The sequence below is a fragment of the Heliconius melpomene genome, chromosome 11 (assembly GCF_056956725.1).
Source record: "Heliconius melpomene rosina isolate 202511_hmr_F chromosome 11, ASM5695672v1, whole genome shotgun sequence".
Lineage (NCBI taxonomy): Eukaryota > Metazoa > Arthropoda > Insecta > Lepidoptera > Nymphalidae > Heliconius > Heliconius melpomene.
Genome location: NC_140399.1, coordinates 10,716,882 through 10,742,671, shown reverse-complemented (window position 1 = coordinate 10,742,671; position 25,790 = coordinate 10,716,882). Strand labels below are relative to the sequence as shown.

Sequence of the window (25,790 nt, the reverse complement as noted above, 5' to 3'; positions counted from 1 at the left end):
ATGAATAAGATGAAAAACTTAAGTTAAGCATTTCGCTCGCTATCTATAGAAATAAGAACGATATAGACCATTTAAAACTGTTATCTATAATCGTTAAGTAAGTGATAACTAATGAATAGAGTAGCGCTTTTTTATTTTCTTAATTTGATCCCGGCGGGCGCTATGCAGCATATTCAAGGCCGAACCTTTCAGTACTTCAGTCTCAGTAGGCTGCAAGCAGCCGAGCGCGGCGCGCGATGTCCCCGCGATGACGGCCCCCCGCGAACGACGTGCCGACGACAATGTCGAATTACTACCCTTAAAATCTATGCTAGTGAACAATAATTACAGGGAAGATGAAGCTTATTACCCCCCAGCCCCAGTTTTTAACAACAACCCGTCGAGTTCCAATCTCTACGATTATACGCTACTCTCGAAGCGTACGCCGGCTTCTAAACGGTACGTTGCCTTTCAATCAATGTTTTACAATTGCAATTTTCATATTTTCTGAATGAGATAATACAATTACACATAAATTTTACACGTTGTTATATTGGGTTAACTTAAATAATGTCTAGCTTACGTACATTTTTTGTCAATGTCTTACTTAATTTAGATTCCATTACTGATTGATATTATTATTTATTAGCAAATATTTTTTATTTGTTTTCGAAGTCCTTAAAAATTATAGGATAAGGAAAGACTTTTAGCCGTTTTTTATGCGTGCCCATAGTTTTAGACAAGCACGATGATTTAAATTTGCTAATTTTGCCAATGTGGATAGGTAAATTAAAATCAAAATGTAATATACTACTAGTATGTAATAACCACTGATTTTTTTTTCAATATTTCATTCGTTTTCATTGTGTTGAAAATTCCATCAAATGCAATCGTTGTACAATATGTACCTACATTAAATATTTTTAAGACAATAATAATTTAGGATGATGGACAAATAGTAATATGTATATACGATAATTTTTTGTCGGTCTATTTATTTATTACATGCAAATCATCGGAACTACTACGAATTTGAATTTGAAAAAACTAACAGTAAATGGAAATAAATGGAAATAAATGGAAATAAATGGAAATAAATGGAAAATAAAGATCATTATACTTTATAGTCACTTTTCTCCGTTACACACGTCATCCATCTCTAGATAATATTTTTTTGCTTAACCATATTATAATATCTAGAGAAGAATAATCTTCTACCTTTTGAATTTTACTGCTATTTTTTTATTCTAATTACATAATAATAAATTACAAGATAGATCAAGAATATTAATGAAATAGTGAAACACAGCACTTCTGCGTGATATGTGAGGGCTTTTAGCGTTTCCATTTTTCGCCGAATTTTCGATACATTATTATATTCTGAAAGTCGGAAATTAATGGCCCGCTTTAGATTGTTACCAGAGTAAAGAACTGAAAATCAAAAAAATCATTCCCCTAGTGGGAACCCATTACCGTTGCGTTTGCAGTCGCATACGGCGCTTCTATTAAAAATACTATTTTATTTGTTATTAAAATATTTAACGTTTGGATCAATAATTTTGGTTCAATAATATTTGATTTGAAAATTTTCACAATTTGTCATTTTTCATTCAGACTACTCCGTTCAGCCCAGCCCGCGCCCACACCGCTGCTGACGCTCTGTGGCGCTCCCCCGCCGTCCCGTAAGCGGGAGGAGCTGACCGCACTCGCCAACTTAAAGAAGAAAGTAGCGCCCGCATTGTTACATCATGATAGGTAGTAAATATATTATTCATATCGCTGCTTAAATACAAAAGGGCCACAAGTCGAAAATACAACATTTCACAGTAGAGTCGTTTAAAGTTTTAAAAATAGTTTTTTGTCATGTATGTACACGTACATGTGTGGTATATAATATAAGAGAAAATGTGTGTACATACATACATGTATGTAATGTAGAATATTTTCGACTTGTGACCCTTTTGTATTTAAGCGGCGATATATTTTTCATTTTTAGGGTTTCGTACCTCAGAAGATAAAAACGAAACCCACTGCACAGACAAATGAGTGATCCTATAATCATTTTGTTGTACGTTTGTTCGTCTGCCAAGACTTTTTATCAGAAAAAATCTAAATTTGGGTTAAAAGAACTATCGTTATTTCATAAACATTTTTATTTAACTTCTCTGTTCAAAATAATTTTATAATATTTTAAAATGTTATTACAAAATTTAATTTAAAAAGTAGCAGATTTGATTTTATTACTATAATTATGTTTATTTGATAACTATCGAATACTTCGTAATACCTATTTGGCAGCTACCGCTGAAATGGCGGACAGATAGAGATATAGATAGATTAGATACCCAAAAAGTAATAACTTTTTAATCATATAAAAATACTTTAGGTACATTGAAATATCAAATAGATTGTACATTTTACTTATTAAATGTAAGCTATAGTGTTATTAAGGATTGCTTTCTGTTAAAAGCAGCTTAGATTACGTTTATTTAACCATTTACTTTGTATACTTTGCGGAAAATACAAATCGCGTGCTAATACGCTACTGTTTTCTATCAAGACTGTTATCGTAGAACACGCGACTGTAGCGCACGGTCGTCCAAAAGATATACCGATATAGAGTTTTCGACCACGTCATTTACTTATTATACTTATCTACTATAGTTAAAAATGATAAGGCCGACAGGTTGTGGGTTGGATTCCCTGTTGTCCCATTCGTGGACATGAAATCAATATATATAAAAGGACTTGTCCTCGCTGACTGAGGTAAGACGCACGCACAGCCGTAACCGCTGTGCGTAGAAACATGAAATTTGGACAGATGTTTACTTTCGTAATCTGGACATCCATTAAGAAAGGATTTTGAAAAATTTAAACCCTAAAGGGGCGAAATAGGGTTTGAAAGTTTGTATGGAAAAAAAATTAAATCGGCACCGATTTCTATAAAATTTGAAATTTAGATTTTTAAAAGTATTTAATTGAACACGTGTTTCATCGTTTTCTAGAATTCTCCCCCTAAGGGTGCAAATAAGGGTTTCAACCCCTTATTTGCACCTACGTTTGTATGGAAAAATCTTTAAACCGCCACCGATTTTAATAAACTTTTAAATTTAGACTCTTAAAAATATTACATTGAACCCATGTTTCGTGTTTTATTAGAATTCACCCCTAAATAAGCAAGCGAAGCTGCGCGCGTCCGCTAGTATTTAATAATTTAATTTCTTTGCTTTGGCGTTAAAATAAAGCAAGGCTTTGAATTCTACCACTCACTACGCAATGTCTTCAGAATTCTGCCTGAAGTGGATAGCGAAGCGTCTTAGCACTAGGCTCTCTCTGTTTAAAAGTGAACAAGTTCAAGAAAAGTAAAATGTACCAGGTACCTATATAGGCCTTTAAAGTTACAGTTACTTTTAAAATAACTAATAATATTAAGGTATCTTAAATGATAATAGAATCGTGCGCTTCACTACAATTAATAATTATAATGATTGTGGATTCGAATCCATCTCGAACAGATGTAGATACATATATTCGTACATTATAAACATTTTCTTATATCTTTAGGTTTTTGTCTGGCGAATAATGGTGTTTGTGGTTTGTCTTTGCTTTCTTAACAAAATATATGTGGTAGGTCCATTAAAAAATCCAACTCTGAACACCAGAAAAGAGAAATAGTTGTTTAATAGTAGTCTTTTAAATCAGTAAATATCCGGATTTTTTGTCACAATAATATATAATGGGGTAACCATTATTGCAACAGAATTTTCGAATATTTGCTTTAATAAAAATCTATGCTTTTAAAATTATTAAATTAAGTAACTCGATCATTTGTAATTTTTATTTATTATTTGTATTAATATTTGAATGGTTTTATTTTAGAAGGCCACGTAACAACAACCAAGCGGACAAAGAAGAGGAGCCGGAGCAACTGGACAATAGGCCTAAATTATTACAGAAGGTAAGAAAGTCTAAATCCTAAATAAAATATTATATATACAGGGTGTCCCAGGAGTCAACGATAAAACGAAAACAGGTGATAGACCAAGTAGTGACAGTTATTAGAAAAATATAAAAAAAATTCTGTCTCATGTATTTTTCATATTATATTGATTTAAAAAAATATCGGAAAAACCGACACCCTGTGATGATTTTTCAAGTCCTAGGACTACAAATATTACTCCTTTTTCATTTTTTTTTCTGTAATGTAATCATGAGTAACCCTTCTGTGTGTCAATGTGTCAAAGACCGAGTATATGGGGTGCGAGATCGCGGACTCGAGCACTATCCTTATAGGTCCTGGGTCAGCCCCTAAGTCGAAAAAGTTCAGGTATCTTAGATCCGTCATGCACGAGTCAGGAGGCATCGATCACGATCTCCATGGTCGGATAAGCGTTGCCTGGGCTAAGTGGCGGGAGGTCACTGGTGTGGTCTGTGATCGCAGGATACCGTCCAAACCTTTTCCGACTCAGGGGCTGGCCCAGGACTTATAAGGATAGTGCTCGAGTCCGGGCTCTCGCAGGCCATAAACTCGGTCTTTGACACATTGGTAATATGCATTTTATTCATGGAGAATGGTTATGTAATGCTAATACTGCAGCTAGAATGTATCGGAAAAGATACCAAAACGTTGAACGTCATCCCGATTATCGTGTATTTAGATTTTTCACTCTTCAACAAAGAAGTAATACAGCAAGTATCGTACCATTTCGGAATCCAGATTAAATGCGCCAACTTTTAAAGTTACTTGCAAAAACAGTGTAGTACATTTTTTTTATAGTACAGTCGGTTAAAGTTGGGTGTACTAAATATTTTGAATTTAATGTTCGGCAAAAACACGGCATTTTATTGAAAACTGATGCAGGTATGTTTCAATCTTAAACCGTAATTCACAGAAGGGTTACTCATGATTACATTACAGAAAAAAAAATGAAAAAGGAGTAATATTTGTAGTCCTAGGACTTGAAAAATCATCACAGGGTGTCGGTTTTTCCGATATTTTTTTAAATCAATATAATATGAAAAATACATGAGACAGAATTTTTTTTATATTTTTCTAATAACTGTCACTACTTGGTCTATCACCTGTTTTCGTTTTATCGTTGACTCCTGGGACACCCTGTATATATATATATATATATATATACGCATTATTAAAATTAATTATTTAATTCACTATATGTATGTACTTCTTACTACTCTGAGGACTTTTGCCTCCTTAAGATACAAAGGAATATTAAACACTTTTAAACTTAATGTGAATGTGAATAATCATAGAAATCCAATAAAAAAAACTTATAATAGTAAGAACTATACTATATATAATCTATACGATACAGCGTGTACCTGAAATAGAAATATATTATCTAATAAAAAAAAAATAAACAAAAAAAGTTAAACTAAATATATAGTTAAAAACATTGCGTGTTAGTTGGCGGAAATGAAGTTGTGATTGACAAGGTGATTGTGATATGTAATCTCCTGGAACAGAACGAGCCAATTATAAAGCACTTAATGAAATACCACTAAAAATAGAGGGCAGTCCTGGCGCAGGGGCACAAGTGTGTGACTGTGAACACGACTGGTTGTGGGTTCTTTCTCCATTCGAAGAAATTAAATGGATATTTTTATTGCTTCGCTCTGGTGTCCAGGCAAAGCGCGGGAAATGGGGAAACGAGTGTCTTAACAATAGGTTCCCTTTGCCTACCCTGCTTTGTACGGGATACAGCGTGAAGCTGATTTATTTATTTTATTTTACTACAAATTGAACGTGATTGAACAAATCTGGGATTGATCTCTTATCTCTTATACAGGGTGTCCTAGGAGTCAACGATAAAACGAAACCAGGTGATAGACCAAGTCATGACAGTTATGAGAAAAATATAAAAAAAAATCTTTGTCATGTGTTTTTCATATTATATTGATTTTAAAAAATATCGGAAAAACCTACACCCTGTGATGATTTTTCAAGTCCTAAGACTACAAATATTACTCTTTCTTCATATTTTTTTCTGTAATGTAATCATGAGTAACCCTTCTATGAATTACTGTTTAAGATTTAAACATACCTGCATCAGTTTTCAATAAAATGCCGTGTTTTTGCCAAACATTAAATTCAAAATATTTACTACACCCAACTTTAACCGACTGTACTATAAAAAAATGTACTACACTGTTTTTGCAAGTAACTTTAAAAGTTGGCGCATTTAATCTGGATTCTGAAATGGTGCGACACTTACTGGATTACTTCTTTGTTAAAGAGAGAAAAATCGAAATACACGATAATCGGGATGACGTTCAGCTTTTTGGTATCTTTTCCGATACATTCTAGCTGCAGCATTTGCATTACATAACCATTCTCCATGAATGAAATGTATATTGGCAATGTGTCAAGGACCGAGTATATGGCCTGCGAGTGCCCGGACTCGAGCACTGTCCTTGTAAGTCCTGGGCCAGCCCCTAAGTTGGAAAAGTTCAGGTACCTTGGATCCGCCATGCACGAGTCTGGAGGCATCGATCACGATCTCTATAAGACAGATAAGAGTTTGGACGGTATCCTGCGATCACAGACCATACCAGTGACCTCCCGCCACTTAGCCCAGGCAACGCTTATCCGAGCCTGGACACTCTGCTCCTGCAGCTCCTGGGACACTCTGTATATCTTCGTTTGTATAATTAAGATTTACTTTCTCATTTCACTATGCTGAATTAAAATTTATGTACAGGCGTTAGATTTTTTGTTAAAAACACCTCTGTAAGAAGATTCAAAATGGTTTTCTCTACAAAGGTTATTATAAAAAATGTGCTCGCACTTCGCGAGAGTGGACGCTGTTTATTTAATTAAATTCAATTATAGAAGATGGAGTAGGAGACGTTTTATGTTTTTAATTCTACATTTAAAGTTACACTAAATTATTTTATTGTAGGCTATTAAAGCTATCGCGTCAAAATTGTGACATTAGTGAGAATAATAATTGAAAGAAATCCAAATCCATTCCACTGTTACTTAACATAAAAAATGATAAAAGAAACCTTAAAAGCATTTTTGAATAGCCAACGATCACGGAGGACGGACAAAAAAGTATTTACAATGACCGATTGTATGGACATCCATTTGACGTGGTTTGTCGAATTTTATTCTTTTCAACAACATAGCGTCTGGTTGTCAATGCGGTGATTTTTTAGTATCTAATCATGTCTTTAGTACCACTTGCAAGGTGAGAAACAAATAAATTAACGTGAGAATTATCAAAATCAGGCCGCACGGGAACAGACTTACACTGATAAGCACATTACCCCCATTTGCGGGCTAAAATAAATAGGTAATAGGTATCCTACTAATATTATAAATGTAAAAGTTCGTGAGGATACATAACATATTTGTTCCACTTTCAAGAGCTTAATGGACTTAGATGAGACTTAACAGTTAATTATTGAAAATGTTTACAATTTATATAAAAAATTTCAATAGTTTGTCCATATACAATTAGTTTTACGAGTTCGCATTTATGTCGCTAGTAATTCATAACTCTAACATAATATACTCGTATTATATTTGTATCTGCAGCATGTAACCGTGTACAATAGAACGTAAGCCGGGAAAGGCCGCGCTCGTATTAATATGACAATAGCGAAAACAGCACTCGAAAATATAACTCATTTAGACAAGCTTTGTATACGGTTAAATATGGTTCAAATGCTTTTAAAATAAAACGATGTTTCCAAAAAAAAATTGTAAAAGAAATATTAAATTTTTGAGGTCACCGTGGTGCAGCGTGTGATTTTTTTTTTTTTTTTTTATTTTAAAAACCACATCCACGGGCGCATAGTTGCCCGTGCCTTTTTTTATTTTATGAAAGTTGTTTTAATGTGGCGTACTTAATTTTGGGACAATTTAAACTGTACTTATATCTAGAGCTTATACTAGAGGGGTTGGATGAGACCCCTACCGACTTTTTTTTTTTAACATATATTATTATAGTACATTTCGTATATAATTGTCTTTTGTATAATTATTTTATACATGTATCTATATACACCTATGTGTGGAATTTTAGATTTGGCCTGGCTTATGCAGAACGCCTTCCTTAAGTTTTTGGCAGCGTGTGATTAGAAATGCGACAGTTGTGGGTTCGACTCCCACTCTGGGGAATGAAACATTTAATATTTTCATTTCCTCGCTCTGGTAACGGGGCAAAGCCCTGCGTTAACTCCCACCACACAGCAAACAATGCCTCCAGAATTCAACGCGAGTGTCTTAACGGGAACAGACAGTCTTAACACTAACTTCTCGGATTCCCTTTGCATACTCTGCTATCCATGGCATACAGCGTAAAGCTAAATAAGAAGAAAGAAATCGCAATAAAAATATTAGAGAAAAATATACACACTTTAATATTTTTTAAATATAAATTGCAAAGATAAAAGTCCATCAGTCACTCTTAGCAGCCTGCTTAACAAGTATCCTTGTATCGAAGGCACCGGAAGTAGGGCACGCCCTTGACCTAAAGCGACCTTCGCACTTCCCCGCGATCCCTGAGGTATCGGGGAATTCGATTTTGTCGCGGTACACAAACATAGACCCCGGATAAATGTTTTGTGCGCCTTGACCCATACTTACCTACTTGTTTGTTTGTGTATTAGTTATTTCGATTTGCCAATGATGTAGTAATCTTGGCGGAATCCCTGGAGGAACTTCATCCCCAGTCCCTGGAGGAGCGCCTCACAACGGTAGGGTCTTAAGATTTATATGGACAAAACAAACACCATGTCTTACGTCCATGTCACACTATTACCGATCGTTTTTGAAGGCGTTATTCTGGAAGTTGTTGACGAGTCATCTTGACCTGGGGCAAGTAATCCAAATGTGTTAGTCGAACTTTCAGAACGTAGAACTCATAACCAGCAAGCTGAATTGCCGAACAAAAATACAAAATTTGGCAAGAAGTTAAAAATATTTGTTAATATATAAATTAGACAATTTTGTAAATGACGTACACGTCATTCATTTTTATTAGTTTTCTATTAAGTTGATATTCTCAACAAGTAATTCTACCATCCGACACTTAGAGATGTCTTGTCTCAAGAACGTCTAGCTTCTCTTTGAAGTTTCCCAACGGTTGTTTACAATTAAATATTAGAGATAAATAAGATGAAGAAGATAGAGGTGTCTTTGACAGACATCGTTAACTAAACGCAGGTATTATCATTACAAAGTCGAAGAAATTTATATACTCGTATATGGGTCATAATCAGAAAAAGTGTACATTTTGTGTCTTTTCTTGTCCCGCTACTTTGAATGCGTTTTAAAAATACAATTTTAAAGATAATTTAAATATTTTGCCAGTTACGATAAATTTACTTATTAACTTAAAGATTTTTGTAATATTTTAAATGTATTATGGCTATTAATAGTATTTTTTGTTAGTTGCAAAAAACTTTTCAAAATGCTTCCATACAATTTTTCGTGTCCCATTCACCACTTTACTTTTTAAAAATTGATTTGTTACGAATGTTTATGGTTTTATTTGATTTCAGATATGTTTATATTACTTTACTTTATGCAAAATATTAAACAAAAGTACTTTTATTGGTATATTATTTAATAAATAATATATATAAATTAAGTAAATTTGTCCCAAAATATTGTCTTTTTTGTTACTCAGGGCTAGTAACGTACAATTAAATTATGAATGCAATTATTTTGGATGGTGTTTAATATTAGTTTTTATTGTGGCACCATAATTCTAAAAGTCAATGCTGTCGTAGCTACAACAAGTAGTGTTCTCGCAGCAGTTGAGGGGTTCAAATGTTTTAGAGGGAATATGTAAAATTACATCTCAGGGTTATAAACGGCTTTTATTTTGGTAAGTATTCTATAATTTCGTTTTCTTGTTTATGTTATTTGCTTCTTTTTACAAAATCTCAAAAAAGAACTTCAGTGCTTACACATGCAACACGTGGCTTATGAGCAAATATTTAAAAAGGTTAGAATTTCTCAGACTTTATTCTCAATTGCGTTATATTTCGTTACGTAACGAAACTGAGAAAATATGAAGCCTAGTTCATAATTACGTTACCATCGGAAGATATGTATATAAAAAAAAATTGCTGGCATATGAAAAAAATAATTGGTGACTTTTGATAACGTAAAGTAACCAAAAATAATGATTTTTAAGTTTTTTGCCTGTTTGCTCGTTTGTCTAATGTGTTTGTGCACGCTTATCTCAGAAACGGCTTAACCGATTTAGTTAAAAACATTTTTTTATTCTTCCTGAAATTAGTTGTGATTTTGTAATTTTCTATTTTTTTCTCTGGAGATAGTGAATTAATAAATATGTAATTCAAGTGGGTGAAGCTTTTATTTAAAAACAAATACGTTCTGTACTAGCGTTGTTAAAGATGTAAACAATAAACATAAAATATTATTAAATATCTATTGATAAATATTTTTTTATTTTCAGTAAGCGTCATGGCTCCTATGTCAAATGCTGAAACACATAAAAGATATAGAGAACGTCTTAAAAAGACCAATCCTATTAAATATGAAGATATGCGGAATAAACACTTACAAAGAATTAAACTTAATTCCCGTGATAACGACTCAAATTTTGATATATTATAAAGTGGATTTAATTTTATCATTAACTTTGTGATCTCTAACTAGAAATAGAAGTTTATTACGTTACGAACTAGCATTATTATATTGTTAATATTGTCACTGTGTTATGTTTTCTTACATTTATAATCTGTTAATTCAACGATTGAATCTTTAAAATTTTAATTTGTGTCTCATTAAATAAAAACAACAGTAGTTTTATTCGTATAATATCCTTACTTTGTTGTGTATAATGCCTTATATCATCAGTTTCGTAACAAACATTATCAGTGTTGTTACTTATCAGTTACGTTACGAATTCGAAAATGTCCACTTTTCTGATTATGACCCATATACGTTTTTTTTCTCTTTAGCTACGAAACATTTTTTAGTTTTACTCTGTATCCTGTATAAGACACTTTGTTCTCCGTTAACACTCTTCCGTTATCTACTTTCCGCCGAATTCTGGAGGCATTGTATATTGAATGGCAGTACTCAAAAAAAATTATTAAATATTTCATTATCCCCAGTTGGAATCGAACCCACGACCGATGCGTTTACAGTCGCACGTTTGTGCCCCTGCGCTTCGACGGCCTCAAACAATTGTTCACGGTTTTTAATAATTTTATCTCCTTCCGCTTTAGCTTTATGTAAGTATCCCGCGTATAGCAAGGTAGGCAGAGAGAACCAAGTGTCAAGACACTAATTGACAAGATATAAATTGTATTAATTAATAAGTATAATTAACATAATATAATATGTGTTTAGAACTTTTCTTTTAAAGAAAGAAGATTGAAGAAAGATACAAATAATACATCGAATAATAATATAGAATACAGCTTTTCATATGTCATAGTTGCGTTAAGTAAAATTTACTGAAAGAAATGATTGTAAGATGAACATATTTAAAAAAAATATAAAAACCAAATGTAAAAAATTATATAAAGCATTTTGAAGTGACACCTATATGAAATTTTTGACCTGATTTCGAGTTGAAGTCGTCTCTGCCGCGCAAAGGGCTCTGTATGGAAAATTTTCAGAAATTCTCACAGCGAAACACTCGTGTAACCTCATGTAGAATAATTGACACCTTTAGATTGAAGTTTTTGAATGTATACCTGTGTTTTTTTTCATTGCTTTGGGAGTTTTTATTTGCGAATAAACAGAAAATTCGCAAACTTTAAATATCCATAGACCGTCGTGGGGTAGCGGATGACGGGTGCGACTGTAACGCGACGATTGTGGGGTCAATCCCCACTCGAGAAAATGAAATATTTATTTTCATTTCTTCGTTCTGGTAACGAGGCAAAGCGCCACATTGATTTCTGTCACTCAACACGCAATGCCTCCAGAATTCGGTGAAAAGTGGGGAACGGAAGTGTCTGAATAGGAATGGAGGTTCCTAAGTTCCCTCTGCGTACCATACTATATGTGGGATACAGCGTCAAGTAAAACAAAAACTGATTTATTACTATACAATTTTACAAATTCGTTGAGCACTTACCCCGTTACGCGTATGTAGCTTCACCCTTATAAATATGCGAAAGCGAAAGTAATAACCTTAATGACTTTGCCCTTTAAAACTGTATCAGAAAGATGCGGTGGTGTTTCTGAAGGCATTCAGAACGATGTTCTCTGCCGTCTCTGCCTCTTTATGTGTCTCGAAATAGGCCGTCATTGATGCGGTGTTGGCATTTAGCTTTCAAATGGAAATGATATTTATGTTCTTTTGTAAACGTTTATGACGTCTGTTTCATATTAACTTGCTATTAATGAATGCGATTAATAAAAAAATATAGTTTTTTATGTAAATATGATTTTGGTATTCGAAAAATCTGAAAAAAATTAAAATATTATTTGTTATCAAAAGTTATTTTTATGCGATCAATATAAATTATCAAATATTTAGTTAATTTTTAAGCTGGAAGTAGTTAATTAGTTAATTTATTACATACAGCATGTAGCATAGCAGTGCTTGCAGGTAAAATGACAACAATTCATTGACTCAAAATGAAAATGAAATCGACATCAGACGTTATCTCACGGCGCTACATGATGCAATGGCATTTTGTTTTATTGATATAAAAAAATACAATAAACAAACAATACAAATTTTGTAAGAATTTTTATCATTTAAAAAAAAATTTTTTGACAACACTACATTTTTTTCGTAGACCACAGCGTCTATTATACATACGAGATATAAAATAATAATATTTAATGAATAATAAAAGAAAAGGGTTGGCAGTCCACGTTACTTAGTCGCTACAAAGACGCCTAAATTATTAGTGTAATCTATTCCAGTCAGCCTTCGCCAAGATAAACGCGAGCGCTAATAATAGCTTGGTTTATGGAAATGTGGGTAAACAAAGTGGAAACCTCATTACTTCACATAATAGAACGTCTATTATGTAGTGTTGGACCACTTTATTCTCCTTTTTTAAAAAAATGCTCCCTTTTTCATTGCATAACTGGCAGTGGCCACCTAGTGTTTTGACACTACTAATTATCCAAACATTGAATATTGAGTGATGAAACTCAACGAGGCTGGGAAAATGAATATAAGTTAAATGAAATCATTCTACTGTAATATCAATATTTGGAATTTAAGGGTAGAAATATAATAAAAATATATTTTAATATAGCTAGGGGTGAATTTTAAAAAAGCAAGTAATACATATTCTTGTATTTAGCAGTAATAATAAAAAAAGTACAGTTTTTAATAACAAATTTGAAACTACTACAGATATTTACGAAGGAGCTACGGTTTTTCGTAGTGCTCGTAGCAAATACCTAGCCGTAGAATCCACGCTACGTCTTTATCAACATTTATGAGAATTTTTTTCCCAGTGCTATTGCTATCTATTGCGTGAGTATTCTATTTTACACAAACACTTTATGTTACATAGTTATACATATTTTTCAATATTAATATCAAATATAAAAAATATATTTTATAGTAGGTACTATAAAATCAGTTTAATATTTTAACACACTTTTATTTATTTATATATAAATAAATAAATAACCATAAATATATTTTTTTATAAATATTTGGCTTATACAAGTAATTAATCTCATGTTTTTTGACTCAAGAGTTACGTCTTTGTTAGCTGGTGTTCATTAAAAATAAGGGTTAGAGAATACAAGAATGAAAGACTGAATACAGTTAGAAAAACATGAAGACTACAATTTTTATTTTTTATTAATTTTCTATTTTAATTTCTTGTGAATTTCCGCTAGAGGATATTAACAATGAATCGATGACTATAATATATCTAAGTCTTCTATTATTTATTTTATAATTTATGTTGGCACTGATGCAATTTTTCATAAAGGTCATCAAAATAGGAATATTTCCAAGTTGCAACCACTTCCTAATTTAAAATAATTAAAACTATAAGCTTTTATGCTTAATTTTAATAAAGAGACAAAAATGTCAGATTTAACTTAAAGCCCTCAAAGCTCCAATTATACATTACTAGGTCGAGGATAGGAAAGTTGTTGAGGATTGCAAAGCGTGAGATTAAAAGAGATTGTAAATAATAATAAGGTTACAGTATACTCTTAAACCCAGTTCTGATATCCAATTTAGATTGGTATAATTTATAATTTTTAACATTATTATACCGAAAACAAATATTATTAAAATAAAATTTATTTCTTTTGATAAAATTGTTATATACAAAATATATATCTATATATATAAAATCGAAAGGTCACTCACTCATCACGAAATCTCAGAAACTACATGCGCTAAGAATCTCAAATTTTGCATAGGAGCTATTTACAGGACGTAGGTGCTCGCTAAGACGGGAACTTGCAATATTCGATTCCTAAGGGGTTGTTTTTGGGGTTGAAAGTTTGTATGAAACTTCGTTACTACAAATACTAGGAGTCTCAAATTTTGCATGGACGTTACTTATAGGAGAGTACTCATGGAGACAGAAATTAATAATAACGTAGCTCACACGGGCGAAGCCGCGAGCGGGCCCCTAGTTATATATAAAAATATTGTACGAAGAAGTGACGCTTTTTTTACATTACCTTTTGTCAGCCAGAACGCGAGTAATGAAAATAATTTAAATACAAGTCAGTTATGTATTGTATTAATTCTGGGGATCGAACCCACAACCGACATCGTTACAAGTTCTTATACTTAACTCAATATATACAAATATCTTCAGAAAAGCGACACATAGCCGTCATAAGATTAGGCTACCTAATTCAGAAAGGAACAATGTATAATTCATATGTACATGCGAAGTACTCGTATAGATATAGCCTTGTTCCGTGCTAATGAATAGACGAGAGCAAACATTAGTCCGAAAACCAAGCGCACTGCGGCAGGCGAGACAGGTGAGATACGTTCATCATCCAGGGCCGAAAATATAATTATACTTTTTTTGTTTGATCAAACTTTTCATGAAATAATATAAATTAATTGTCTTAATATTGTTCAATTTAGTCACTCAACATGCAATGTCTTGAATTTAAGCGGAATGTGGGGAACGGAATATCTTAACACAAGGTTCCCTCTGCCTTCCCTGCTCCTTGCCTAATCCAGCTAAAAGCGTGAAGCTAAAATAAATTCAAGTTTATAGTCGTAGAGAAATATGCCCCGAGTGGCATTTTAAGTTACGACGACACTAGTCCGTTCTTTACAGCAATAATTTCGTACTGTGGAATATAAATATTTTAAATAAAAATACATATTTAAGAAGAATATATTCGCTTTTAGCAAGTTAAGCAAAAAGGATAATAGTAGTAGTTAATATTGTAATTGCCATTGATATTCGATGTTGATATTCGAATTGATAGAAATCGACATTTTGACTTACTAAATTGTGAATAATCACATACTCAATAAAAGGAAAATGGTTGGAACCGCGCTATAGAAATACTGCTAAGCTGAAAAAAAATCAGAAAAGCTTTTAAATATTAATTAGAAATACATACACATGTTTGTGTATATACCTATATATTATCATGCAGGTATATTAAATATTTAAATAAAGTTTACTTATATATTTTACTTATATAATATTAAATATACTTATCCCTATATAACTTAGCCTTGTTTGCTACGCTTATAAGGTGCCTCTTGGTTGTGCCGTAACAACCACTGCACTACATACGACTCTTAGGTCGCGTCCTCGTACAAATTGTGCTTCGTTTATTGCACTGGTTATCTTTATATTTGCTATTTTAAATTATTATGTAAACCTAAATAATATGTTATGTTAAAAATGTTTTGCGCAAAGGAAGTAAAATATTACGCTTAAGGCTACAAGGTACTTGGTAGAGAAAAAGTTTTTTTAGCGTCACGCTATAATCTTACACAAAGCAGGAAAAGCAGAGGGAACCTAGTGTTGTTCCCCATTTTTCGCTGAAATCTGAAAGCTTTGCGTTTTAAGTGGTGAAATATATATTTGACTAATATATTTGACTACCGTTTATTTTATACACTAGCGGCCCGCTCGCGGTTTCACCCACGTAAACTATGTTATTGTTAATTTCTGTCTCCATGACTACGTCATAGTGACGTCTATGCAAAATTTGAGACTCCTAGCATTTGTAGTAACGAAGTTTCATACAAACTTTCAACCCCAAAAACAACCCCTCAGGAGTCGAATATTGCAAATTCCCGTCTTAGCGAGCACCTACGTCCTATAAGTAACTCCTATGCAAAATTTGAGATTCCTAGCACACGTAGTTTCTGAGATTTCGTGATGAGTGAGTGACCTTTCGATTTTATATATATATAGATATAGATAAACGTTAATCACTTTTTTTTCTAATAAAATAATAGTTGAAACTAGCTAAAAACATTTAATCATCTCCCTACAATTTTACTACCAGCTAGTATATTTCTTTAAAAGCAAATTAAGTAATAAATGAAAGTACTGACCATAAGATATTACATTAATACCGGAAGTAACCGGTGAAGTGTTGCAACACTTCCGGGAGTGTCGGCTCTACATAAGTAATGAGCAGCCACTCCCTTGCGGCTTACTATCTCGTAATAAAAATCTGAAAGAATCTGTTTAGAATTTAGTCTCAATCTTTTTTCCTTATGAATTTCATTCACGACAGTGTTTCTGAAAATAATTTTAAAACAAACTTACCACGGACCTAGGAAATCTACAATAATTAACTAACTTCAAAAAAGGAGGTTCTATATTCAGCATCTATTTTTTTTATGCTTATCTCTTTATCTCTCCGCCGTTTGTGTACAGTATACTCTCGGGGTCCACAGTGAGCGTATCTTTGTCGGATTCGGCTAGGCTGGCTTCGGCCTTAGAAGCGTTCAGGCATAATCCCACGGATGGTAGCTTCACACTTAGCAGTATTACTATCGCAGCGACGAACCATTAATAGGGTAACACTAACCTGTCTAGTTTAGGTGACAACACAAAAACAGCTTTAATGAAGATAGTACATTTTATTTTACTAATTTAAAAACAATAAGAAAATATTTGTATAATATAAGAAGAACGAGCCAAATATGTTTTAATATAGTTAAAATAAATTTAAAAATATCATTCATTACATCAAAAAAATATATGGAAGCAACATAAATACTCCTACAAAGTAAATTAATAACTTCAGCCGTATATGCTAATTAATTGAACGTGCCAGCAACGCTGCCTTGATGAAGGATTTTCAATAATCACGGCGGTGGTTGCAGCGAATTACGTTGAATTGAAATTACATAATGCCAGCATTGCTACGTGGGCTACTTTAATTAAAATTAAAAAAACTTAAATTAAATTACAGAAATAATATATGTTTTAATTATTATAATTATATATTTTTTGTCTTTTTACATTAAATTTAATTATAGGTAGGTAGACATAAGACTTTCATCGAATCAAGATATCGAGGGTTTTGTATTGATTAAGATAAGAAAGATGGCGTCGTCATTGTGGTTCGATCCCCAGTCCTATTTAACATGGATTTTATCATTCCCTCGCTTTGGTAACAAACGCGGCGTTCAGTTCAGACACTCAACACTTAATGTCTTGAATATAAAACGAAACGTGGTGATCTGAATTTCTTTGATATTTCTTATATGTGTGATACACCATGAAACTATTAAAAAGAAACATATGTATTATATTTTATTAATCACTACTGAACGTTCTTGTCTGTCTGTGTTGTTACAAACGCTACTTAACTATATTAAGCTCGGTCTCTTGCTAATATCTATTTAATGCCAAAATATATACTTGTTTCACTGATCCACTCGTATGTTTATTCAATATTTAATAAAATAAAATATTAAATGACATTTGAGCAAACGCTTTAAACGAGTCGATGATTTTCCCTGTTTATTTATTTATTTACACTTTATTGTGCACAATTACACATTAAGAAGAAAAAGAATAGTATAAAAACGACAAAAATATAACAATTGACACACAAAAGGCGGCCTTATCGCTAATCAGCGATTTCTACCAGACAACCTTTGGGTTAGGAAATCTGTGATAAAATAGAGTGGGTGGTGTAAATAAACTTACTTACTTACTAACTTACTATATTAAATTCTAATACATAAATATAATACATATATATTTGAAAAAATACATACCATTATAATATACTAATATATATAATAATACTATTTATAACAATGAGTTGTACATATTGATGTCATTTCAAGGTGAATCATCCTTTTCAAATAATAATATTTAACTATTTTTTTAAATATATTTAAAGATTTTGAACGTTTAATACTTAGCGGTAGATCATTCCACAACTTAGTTGCTTTCACAGCAAAGGAGTGCTCATAAAATCTAGTTTATATAACTTATCTGATAAAAGAGAAAGCCGAGCTAATGATTGAGTGTTGATATTAAGTTTAAAAAGCACGTTCAAATTAATATATTTAAATATTGAAGTCTCAGTTAGGAGTAATAAAACAACCCTAACATTTGCATATACGTTCGAAAAAGAACACTTTCTATGCAAATTGCGGTCGGTACAGTTTTGCATGACGATTTATGCGCTCCGGGCGCTCTGCACGCAAGTAGAGTCGAGGTATACATTACCGGTATTACGGAAATAAGGCTAGATGGTTATTTGTATAGTATACATTAATATTAATAAGGTAGGACATAAAATTGGTATTCTTTTTCCTTTTTTTTGCGGGTTGGCCAAGGAGAACTCAGTGCAAACACACGAATGATAAATAAATAAATGTTTTTTTAATACTTTTCTTTATAATAATTTTTATAATGTTTGGTAATAATTTTCTGTCACTTGTTTTACTAATTTAAAAAAACACAACTTTGCCTATCCTTCATCTTGTCAACTTAAGTAAAACACGCGTTTTACACACGCAACCTTAATTAAACCTCTGTGGTTTTAGTAAAGAAAATAAATTTAAATTACAACAATGTTAAACATAGCTATAATTTGAAATTAATTTGTTTCGTATATAAAAATGAAAGGTATTATATTTTGATATAAAAAAAAGTAACACGCTATGGAAATTTGTAATGTACACATTTTTAGCCCCATGAGTTTTACCTACTTAATATGTAAATATATTTTAGTTTGTATGTTTGTATGTACACACACATCTTCTAACTACGCTTTTCGCTGTTTGTTCATATGTATGATCAGATTTTTAAAACTACACAGCAACAGTTTTGATGTGTTTTTTTTAATAATAGAGTGATTCATGGGGTTCATGAGGTTTATATGTATAATAACAGCCGTTTTACAGTAGAAAAATAGACGAACGCACAGCCGTAAGCTTTAGTAAAGAACAATTTAAAATTTACCATTTTTCTTATATTATATCTTATAGTACATGTATACTTATTAGTACTCCTAGCATCTCCAAGGAATATTTTTTAGTTTCACGTTCTATCTCGTGAGGCAAAGGGAATCTTGGAACCTAGCGTTAACACACTCCGTAATAATTGTAGTATTATTCAAATTCTTTTATTAGATTGGTGGGATAATTTATATATGTTAAGATATACATATGGAAAAAAAATGCCTTTGATACCTTTGAGCATATCAAAATTATAGGTATATTTTAGACTTTATGAATTTTGCTCCTTAAAGGTTATGTAAATATTCTTAGAATTTATTTGAACGATCAAAAGAAGATCTTTTGAAATTCAAATAGCACCGCGTGGTTTTGTATTCTTTGCGGACATTTATGAATATGGCAGATACTTTGAGCGCACACTACTTTCGCGTTAATATTTTGTACTGACGAACGTGGCCGTAGGAAGGTCCGGGTGGTCCGTGCCCACGCTAGAATATTTAAGAGTCCACTCCAGAGTTATTACTAAGGAAAAAATTGTCCAGTTCAAAACGTTTTTGTCTAATACAGTAAATTATTGGAGTAGAATTACGGACCGTTTTATTTTGTATGTAATAATTTAATCCTAGCTGCTATGTATGTAATACCTAATATCTATTAGCTTTTACCTACGGATGCGCCCACATGGTCAAAACTGTGAAAATGCAGCATGAAAATATTGAATAATTGGACCTCTGGATTGGTCTCATTATTTATCATATAAGGATATTCTTAGCAGACTAAGATCGGACAGGGAATGGACGTGTACGGTAGTGTGGATCCTCTCTAATACATTTTTGTGGCTTATATCAAAAAGATTAACGTAATGTAATTTATTCTTCCTCGATAAATGGACTATCCAACACAAAAATATGTTCATTTTTAAAATTCGAACTAGTACTCCCTGAAATAAGCACGTTCAATGAAATAAACTCTTCAGCTTTAAAGTAGGTACTGATAAAGTTGACGGATAATAAATTAAGGTAAATAATTAATTACTTAATTGTCTTTAAGAAAAATATTCCAACCGAACGTAATTAAAAACTTGTATTAATATATCAATTTGGCAACTTTTAATATCCGTTCATTTTGTTAAAATATTTTAATACGATATACCTTAGTACTTTGAAAGTTTGCCAGACTCGTAACTTTCCCTATAATATAGTAGATATGGAACATTCGTCTGAACTGTTACGTAAGTCCCAAGAGGGAGGCTGGCAGAGGATATTTTTAGAATCGCTGGCTACAGTTGAAAAATGAAACTTAGGACTCCTGAAGCGTAAAGTTTGGCGCGAGCCCAATTTATACGGTTCACTTGTTTCTTTATTGATTTAAACCAGCAATGTTAGTATGGGACAGCCAACTCGGTCGGGTCACGGGAAACGGTAGGATAAGTTAATAGGTAAATAGTAAAATAAGAAAACGGAACGGAATAAACGTTTGGATTTAATTATTAGTGTATTTGCTACAAACAAGCCTTTAAGCTGTCTTATTGGTGTATAATGTAGAGCTGAAACTAATTGTTATTCATCTTATCTCTTTGAGAATTTGTATACACTCAGGCTTAATATAATGTCAAAATCAATCATGTTAAAGGTTGTTTAAAAGACGTGAATAAGATAAATCGATAGGATACCTTTCTTAATTTTTTTTATATTACGAGATTCTAGGGTAAAGGTATTGAAGCATCATACCTAATCATGTTTAAAACAGAATAATGTTTGATTTGGTGGAGAGAACCTGGAAAAACAGTGTTAAGACGTCAAGTTTGTAACTAAGACGCTTCCGGTCCCTGGTGGCCGTGGGTAGCCATTTTGGAGCTGTCAATATAATATTTTATATTAATATTTATAACATTTTTCATTAAAGGTTCTTCAATCGAAGCCCGTTAGTATGGTGGTGCAGTGGAGTGAAGTGCGTACAGCGTGGCAGGACAGTGACTTCATAACCGAATGTCTGTGCTGGCACAACGTCTACAGACAGAGGCACGGCGCGCCTCAACTATATATGGCGCCAGAGGTAAATACAATTTAAAAATAAAATACATAATAAAATATATTTATTTACTAAGTGGTTTGCTACAAGTTCACTCTAAATTAAACAAATAATTTAGTATGTTAATAATCTGTCTAGTAAACCTAACTAGCTGTGTCACAGTCTTCTGGGTCTTACGATTGTAATGACAGTTTTGAGCAATTATATCAATTACGATTATGACTGATGAAATTAAATTATAGGTGAAAGCAGTACTAAACAAGTAGATAAGTTCTATTTTTAAAATAAATCTTCTGTTTTCTAATTTATTAAATGTTCGTCCACTTTTAAGAGTTCTATTTTCGGAGTTTAAAACTTTATCATTTCTTTTGTATCTTATAACTTTTACTGATTTTGTTAATGTAAAACATAGCTTAAGTATAATATAAGTAAATATATAATTTTAACATATATATAATAATAAATATTTTTCTAGCTCTGCGACTACGCCCAAGCGTGGGCAAATCACTTGGCCCATACCAATAAGTTTCGCTACAGAAACGACCGAGACGTTGGACAAAACCTTTACCAGCGTCCCGTTAGTGACATACAACCTGACGTTACAGGTACCTTATTTTATTTTATTTAAAGATAACGCAAATACAACCATATTTTAAATTAAAGGTTCTTATTTAAAATACATCTTATCGATAATGATTTAATAAAGTAGAGAATATATTAAAATCTATCTAAAAAGTACCCACCCAAAAGTACTCAGTGACTACACGGTACATTCTGATGAAGATTTGGAGAGTGTACAATATTCGATGCGCCTAACAATGTTTGTTGATATTAATTGATAAAAAATAAAAACATGTTAGCCTTTTTTATTCAATGGGAGGATGTTTTAAAATTATTGCATGTATACATAGTACTTAATATTTAACACCAATAATAAGATGACACTGTAGTGCCGTAGGAGCACAAGCGAGCGATTGTAATCGCGACGGTTGTGAGTTCGATGTACACTTGGGGAAATTAAATATATAGATATTTAATATTTTCAATTACAAAAAAAACGTGAAGCTAAAAAAAATAAAAAAGATATTACCGTGTTACTCACAAAATATTTTACAAGATATTTATTTTCTACACTTTATTTTAATAAAATTGATGTTATTTTCTCCACAAATTACAGGCCAAGAAGTATCATCATACTGGTATGCAGCTGTTAGACAATATAACTTCTTTAAGGAGTCGGATGTTCTACACGCAAATGTCAATGCAGGTGAAATAGTTTCTTGTATACCCAATAAAATATGTAAAGCCAAGGAGTTAGTTGATATTTTCAGCTGACTAGCTTAAAAAATAATATTTAATATTATTTGTCTTCATTCTATTCTTCTATACAAAGTCCCCTGGATCTAAGGGGCCCTCGTCTCCACTAAAGGCAACAAATAATATAACCTTCTTTTACAGGTCACTTCACACAAATGGTTTGGGTGGCAACACGGTTCTTCGGTGTAGGTAAGGCCAGGTCTCGCGCAGGTAAGGTAATAGTAGTAGCCAATTACTCCCCACCAGGCAACATGTCTGGACAATTCGAGACTAACGTACTTCCACCACTTCCCGATAACTTCCCGGACTTACCGCCGCAGGAACACTGACGACAGCTATCGATACGTGGCAGGAGGTTGAAAATCGACGCCACGTACCAGTACACTAAGAAGAAATAAAGCATTTGTGATCACGGCCTAGGACTTATTTAAAAGAGAAACTAAATTATATCTATTGAAATTTATTTAATGATTGTTTTATACTTAGGTAAGTGTATGATTTTTTTTTTGGATATACTTTGAATTTACTTCGTCACATTAATGATTTTAAAGAAAATAATAGTACTTTTAGTCTTTTGTTTTAGCCCAGAATATTGTTACTACAGTATTTATTCGATATGTCCCAATTATAAAGATACAAGATGTCTATACAAAACAACGCTTATAGAAATACATTAATGGATAATTTTTATGTGGATCGAATTTCAGTTATAAGCAATTTGATTTTGATCGTTAATAGTACAGTTTCATCTTACAGCAACACGACTTTCCCTTACCAATTTGCGAATAGTTTTGAAAATTACAAATATATTTAAGCAAATGGTTATCTATAAATTAATATAACGGCTAAATAGCCGTTTAAAACAAAAACAAAACACTTCAATTTTGTCGACCTAAAAAGACCTGTGTTACTAATAACAATTGATTTTTTCGAAATATCTGCAACTTACGGCCGCTACGTTCTAAAGAGTGATTGAACTAAAGTAATCAATTTAGTATACCCTTAGATATAGAAAATATTGTGGTAGAAGCGTGCGCTACTAGTATGTAGTAGTACTAGTTTACTAAAGGTTGTTTTGCCTGAGCTTATATTTGATAATGTTTAGCTTATTTAAATGCACTTTTAACAAATAAACATCGAAAATCCTGCCATTTCGAAAAAAATATGTCGGTTTTAACTCTTTATAGGCACTAGGGTGTAATTGTTTGATTCATATCTTAGGTAGTATTAATGATCTTTTAGTTATTTTCAGCCACACACAGATTTGTCAATTAGCATTTAAGGGTAAACAGACTTAATGTTAGTTAAGCAAATATTGACGTATCTGAGTATGGCTGTTAAATCGTACTAGAATCCATGTAATAAATGAATGTTAATTTAGTTTTAAGTTACAAATGTTAAAAAATTGCTTCCACATCCATATTGTAGTTTAGGCCTATCTATGAGCTTTCCAATTTAGATACCATTTAGCTTAAATTTTCAATCTTCGAAATCTTAACTTTAAATACTAAGAGCTCATTGAAGACTATGTAAATAATAATAATGAACTAATAGTTAAATATGTAGTTTGTTGTTCAAAATTGCTCTTCCCTGTCACATGTAACCCCGTCTTCCTCAATTGTTATAATATTGTGTACACTTGTTATGTTTACAATGCAATAGAGTAAGGAGCTTTTCCAATATTCCTTATATTTAAATAACTCGCTTTGCAATTACGTTAGAATAGAAGCTATATGAGTAGGCGAAATTTTATTGAATAAGTCTAAGAATCATGAGAGAATTTTCATTTTTTATTTAGATTGTAATAATGTTAGACAAAGTCAATGTTTAAAAAATGATTAATAAAAATTAGTTTTAGTCGACATGCTGAGTAAATTAAGAATTTATTTCAATATAGGTCATTTAGAATTATTTAACATTTGTTTGACATACAAGAAGACTGTGCCAATAATATGCAATATTTTAGTAGATGTCTAAATATTGAGTTGTTTATAATTCAATTATTGAGGATATAAAATAAAAGTTCAATACAGTCCATTTTACAGTGCAGTTTTAAAAGATTTTTTAAGAACTAGATAGATATTGAGGGTTGTCATGAAAGATTACTTCTAATTTATTTATGAAACTAAAAAATAAAGACCTATTAGAAGTTTCCAAGAGATATGTATTCAAGAGATGTGTATTTGTTCTCAAATATTTCTTTCCATGTGTGTGTGACTTAACTTTAACTTTTTTTTAATATTTATAATTTTATGCAGTTGGTAATAAAATTATGGCCTATCATTGCAAATAAGTGTAAAACAGATGGTTGTTATTTAGACATATGAAATCAGAGAGAAATTTGTTATTTGTAGGAATATTCAATTTTATTAATTATTAATTAATCAATGGCTGTGAATTGTTAACTGTTATACTTAGATATGTGGCTTGGCAATATTTTAGTTAAATAAAAGATTCAAATTGCATATTGTCTCTTATTGTATCCTCTCTACATTTTATTTAAAAAAAACTACAACATATTTGGTTGTAATATATATATATATATATTGAATTTTATTATCAAAACTAAGCTTACAAAAATATATTCATTCAGTCCACCTATGTTTACAACTTGTACATACATAATAAAGTCTCATTTCTTCTTCAGCTCTTCTTGTTTGCCCTTGGAAAAATACAGCTTCTCTGTGATTACATTTTGGGCACGTATGATCCTTAGTACGGGGCAAAGTGGGATCACTAACTACATCTGGATTTATATGGGTCAATTCATCTACTTCGTGCATAATTTTGTTAACATATACGCAATTTGAATCGGCCAGCTGCTTATAATCACAATTTCTACAGGCATACAGCAATACTTTGTTGTTTTTATCCTCCCGCGGGTAAAGCATGTTATTGCATTCTTGACAAAATTGAATGCCGACATAGCCGGGACCACCGTCTTTTCTTCCAACATTCATTTTTATATAATTAAGATACTTCTTCTTTAGTTTACAATAACAAAACAGGCTTAAATAAAAGGAAATATAAGCGGTACAACCGAGTTGCACTTTGACATTGACAACTCACAAATGACATCCA

The 25,790-nt window shown here is 32.0% G+C and overlaps 2 protein-coding genes across 2 annotated transcripts; one reads left to right on the top strand and one right to left on the bottom strand.

The window, feature by feature from the left end:
- Positions 1-200: 200 nt before the first annotated feature.
- Positions 201-25,174, top strand: LOC146534854 (uncharacterized). Its single transcript, XM_085193064.1, has 7 exons — positions 201-438; positions 1,594-1,734; positions 3,859-3,937; positions 21,267-21,416; positions 21,868-21,997; positions 22,570-22,659; positions 22,851-25,174. Exons 1-7 carry the CDS (start codon positions 248-250, stop codon positions 23,036-23,038), a joined length of 969 nt encoding a protein of 322 aa, XP_085049190.1. The 5' UTR covers positions 201-247; the 3' UTR covers positions 23,039-25,174.
- Positions 23,208-25,790, bottom strand: Polr2I (RNA polymerase II subunit RpII15). Its single transcript, XM_085193065.1, has one exon. The coding sequence runs from the start codon at positions 25,667-25,669 to the stop codon at positions 25,295-25,297; it is 375 nt and encodes a 124-aa protein (XP_085049191.1). The 5' UTR covers positions 25,670-25,790; the 3' UTR covers positions 23,208-25,294.

Excerpts from the sequence above, each read along its gene's own strand:
- Polr2I (XM_085193065.1), bottom strand. The coding sequence starts at position 25,669 with ATGAATGTTGGAAGAAAAGACGGTGGTCCCGGCTATGTCGGCATTCAA.
- LOC146534854 (XM_085193064.1), top strand. The coding sequence starts at position 248 with ATGACGGCCCCCCGCGAACGACGTGCCGACGACAATGTCGAATTACTA. Across the intron at positions 1,735-3,858 it reads GCATTGTTACATCATGATAG|AAGGCCACGTAACAACAACC; the intron begins GTAGTAAATATA and ends GTTTTATTTTAG. Across the intron at positions 22,660-22,850 it reads ACACGCAAATGTCAATGCAG|GTCACTTCACACAAATGGTT; the intron begins GTGAAATAGTTT and ends CTTCTTTTACAG.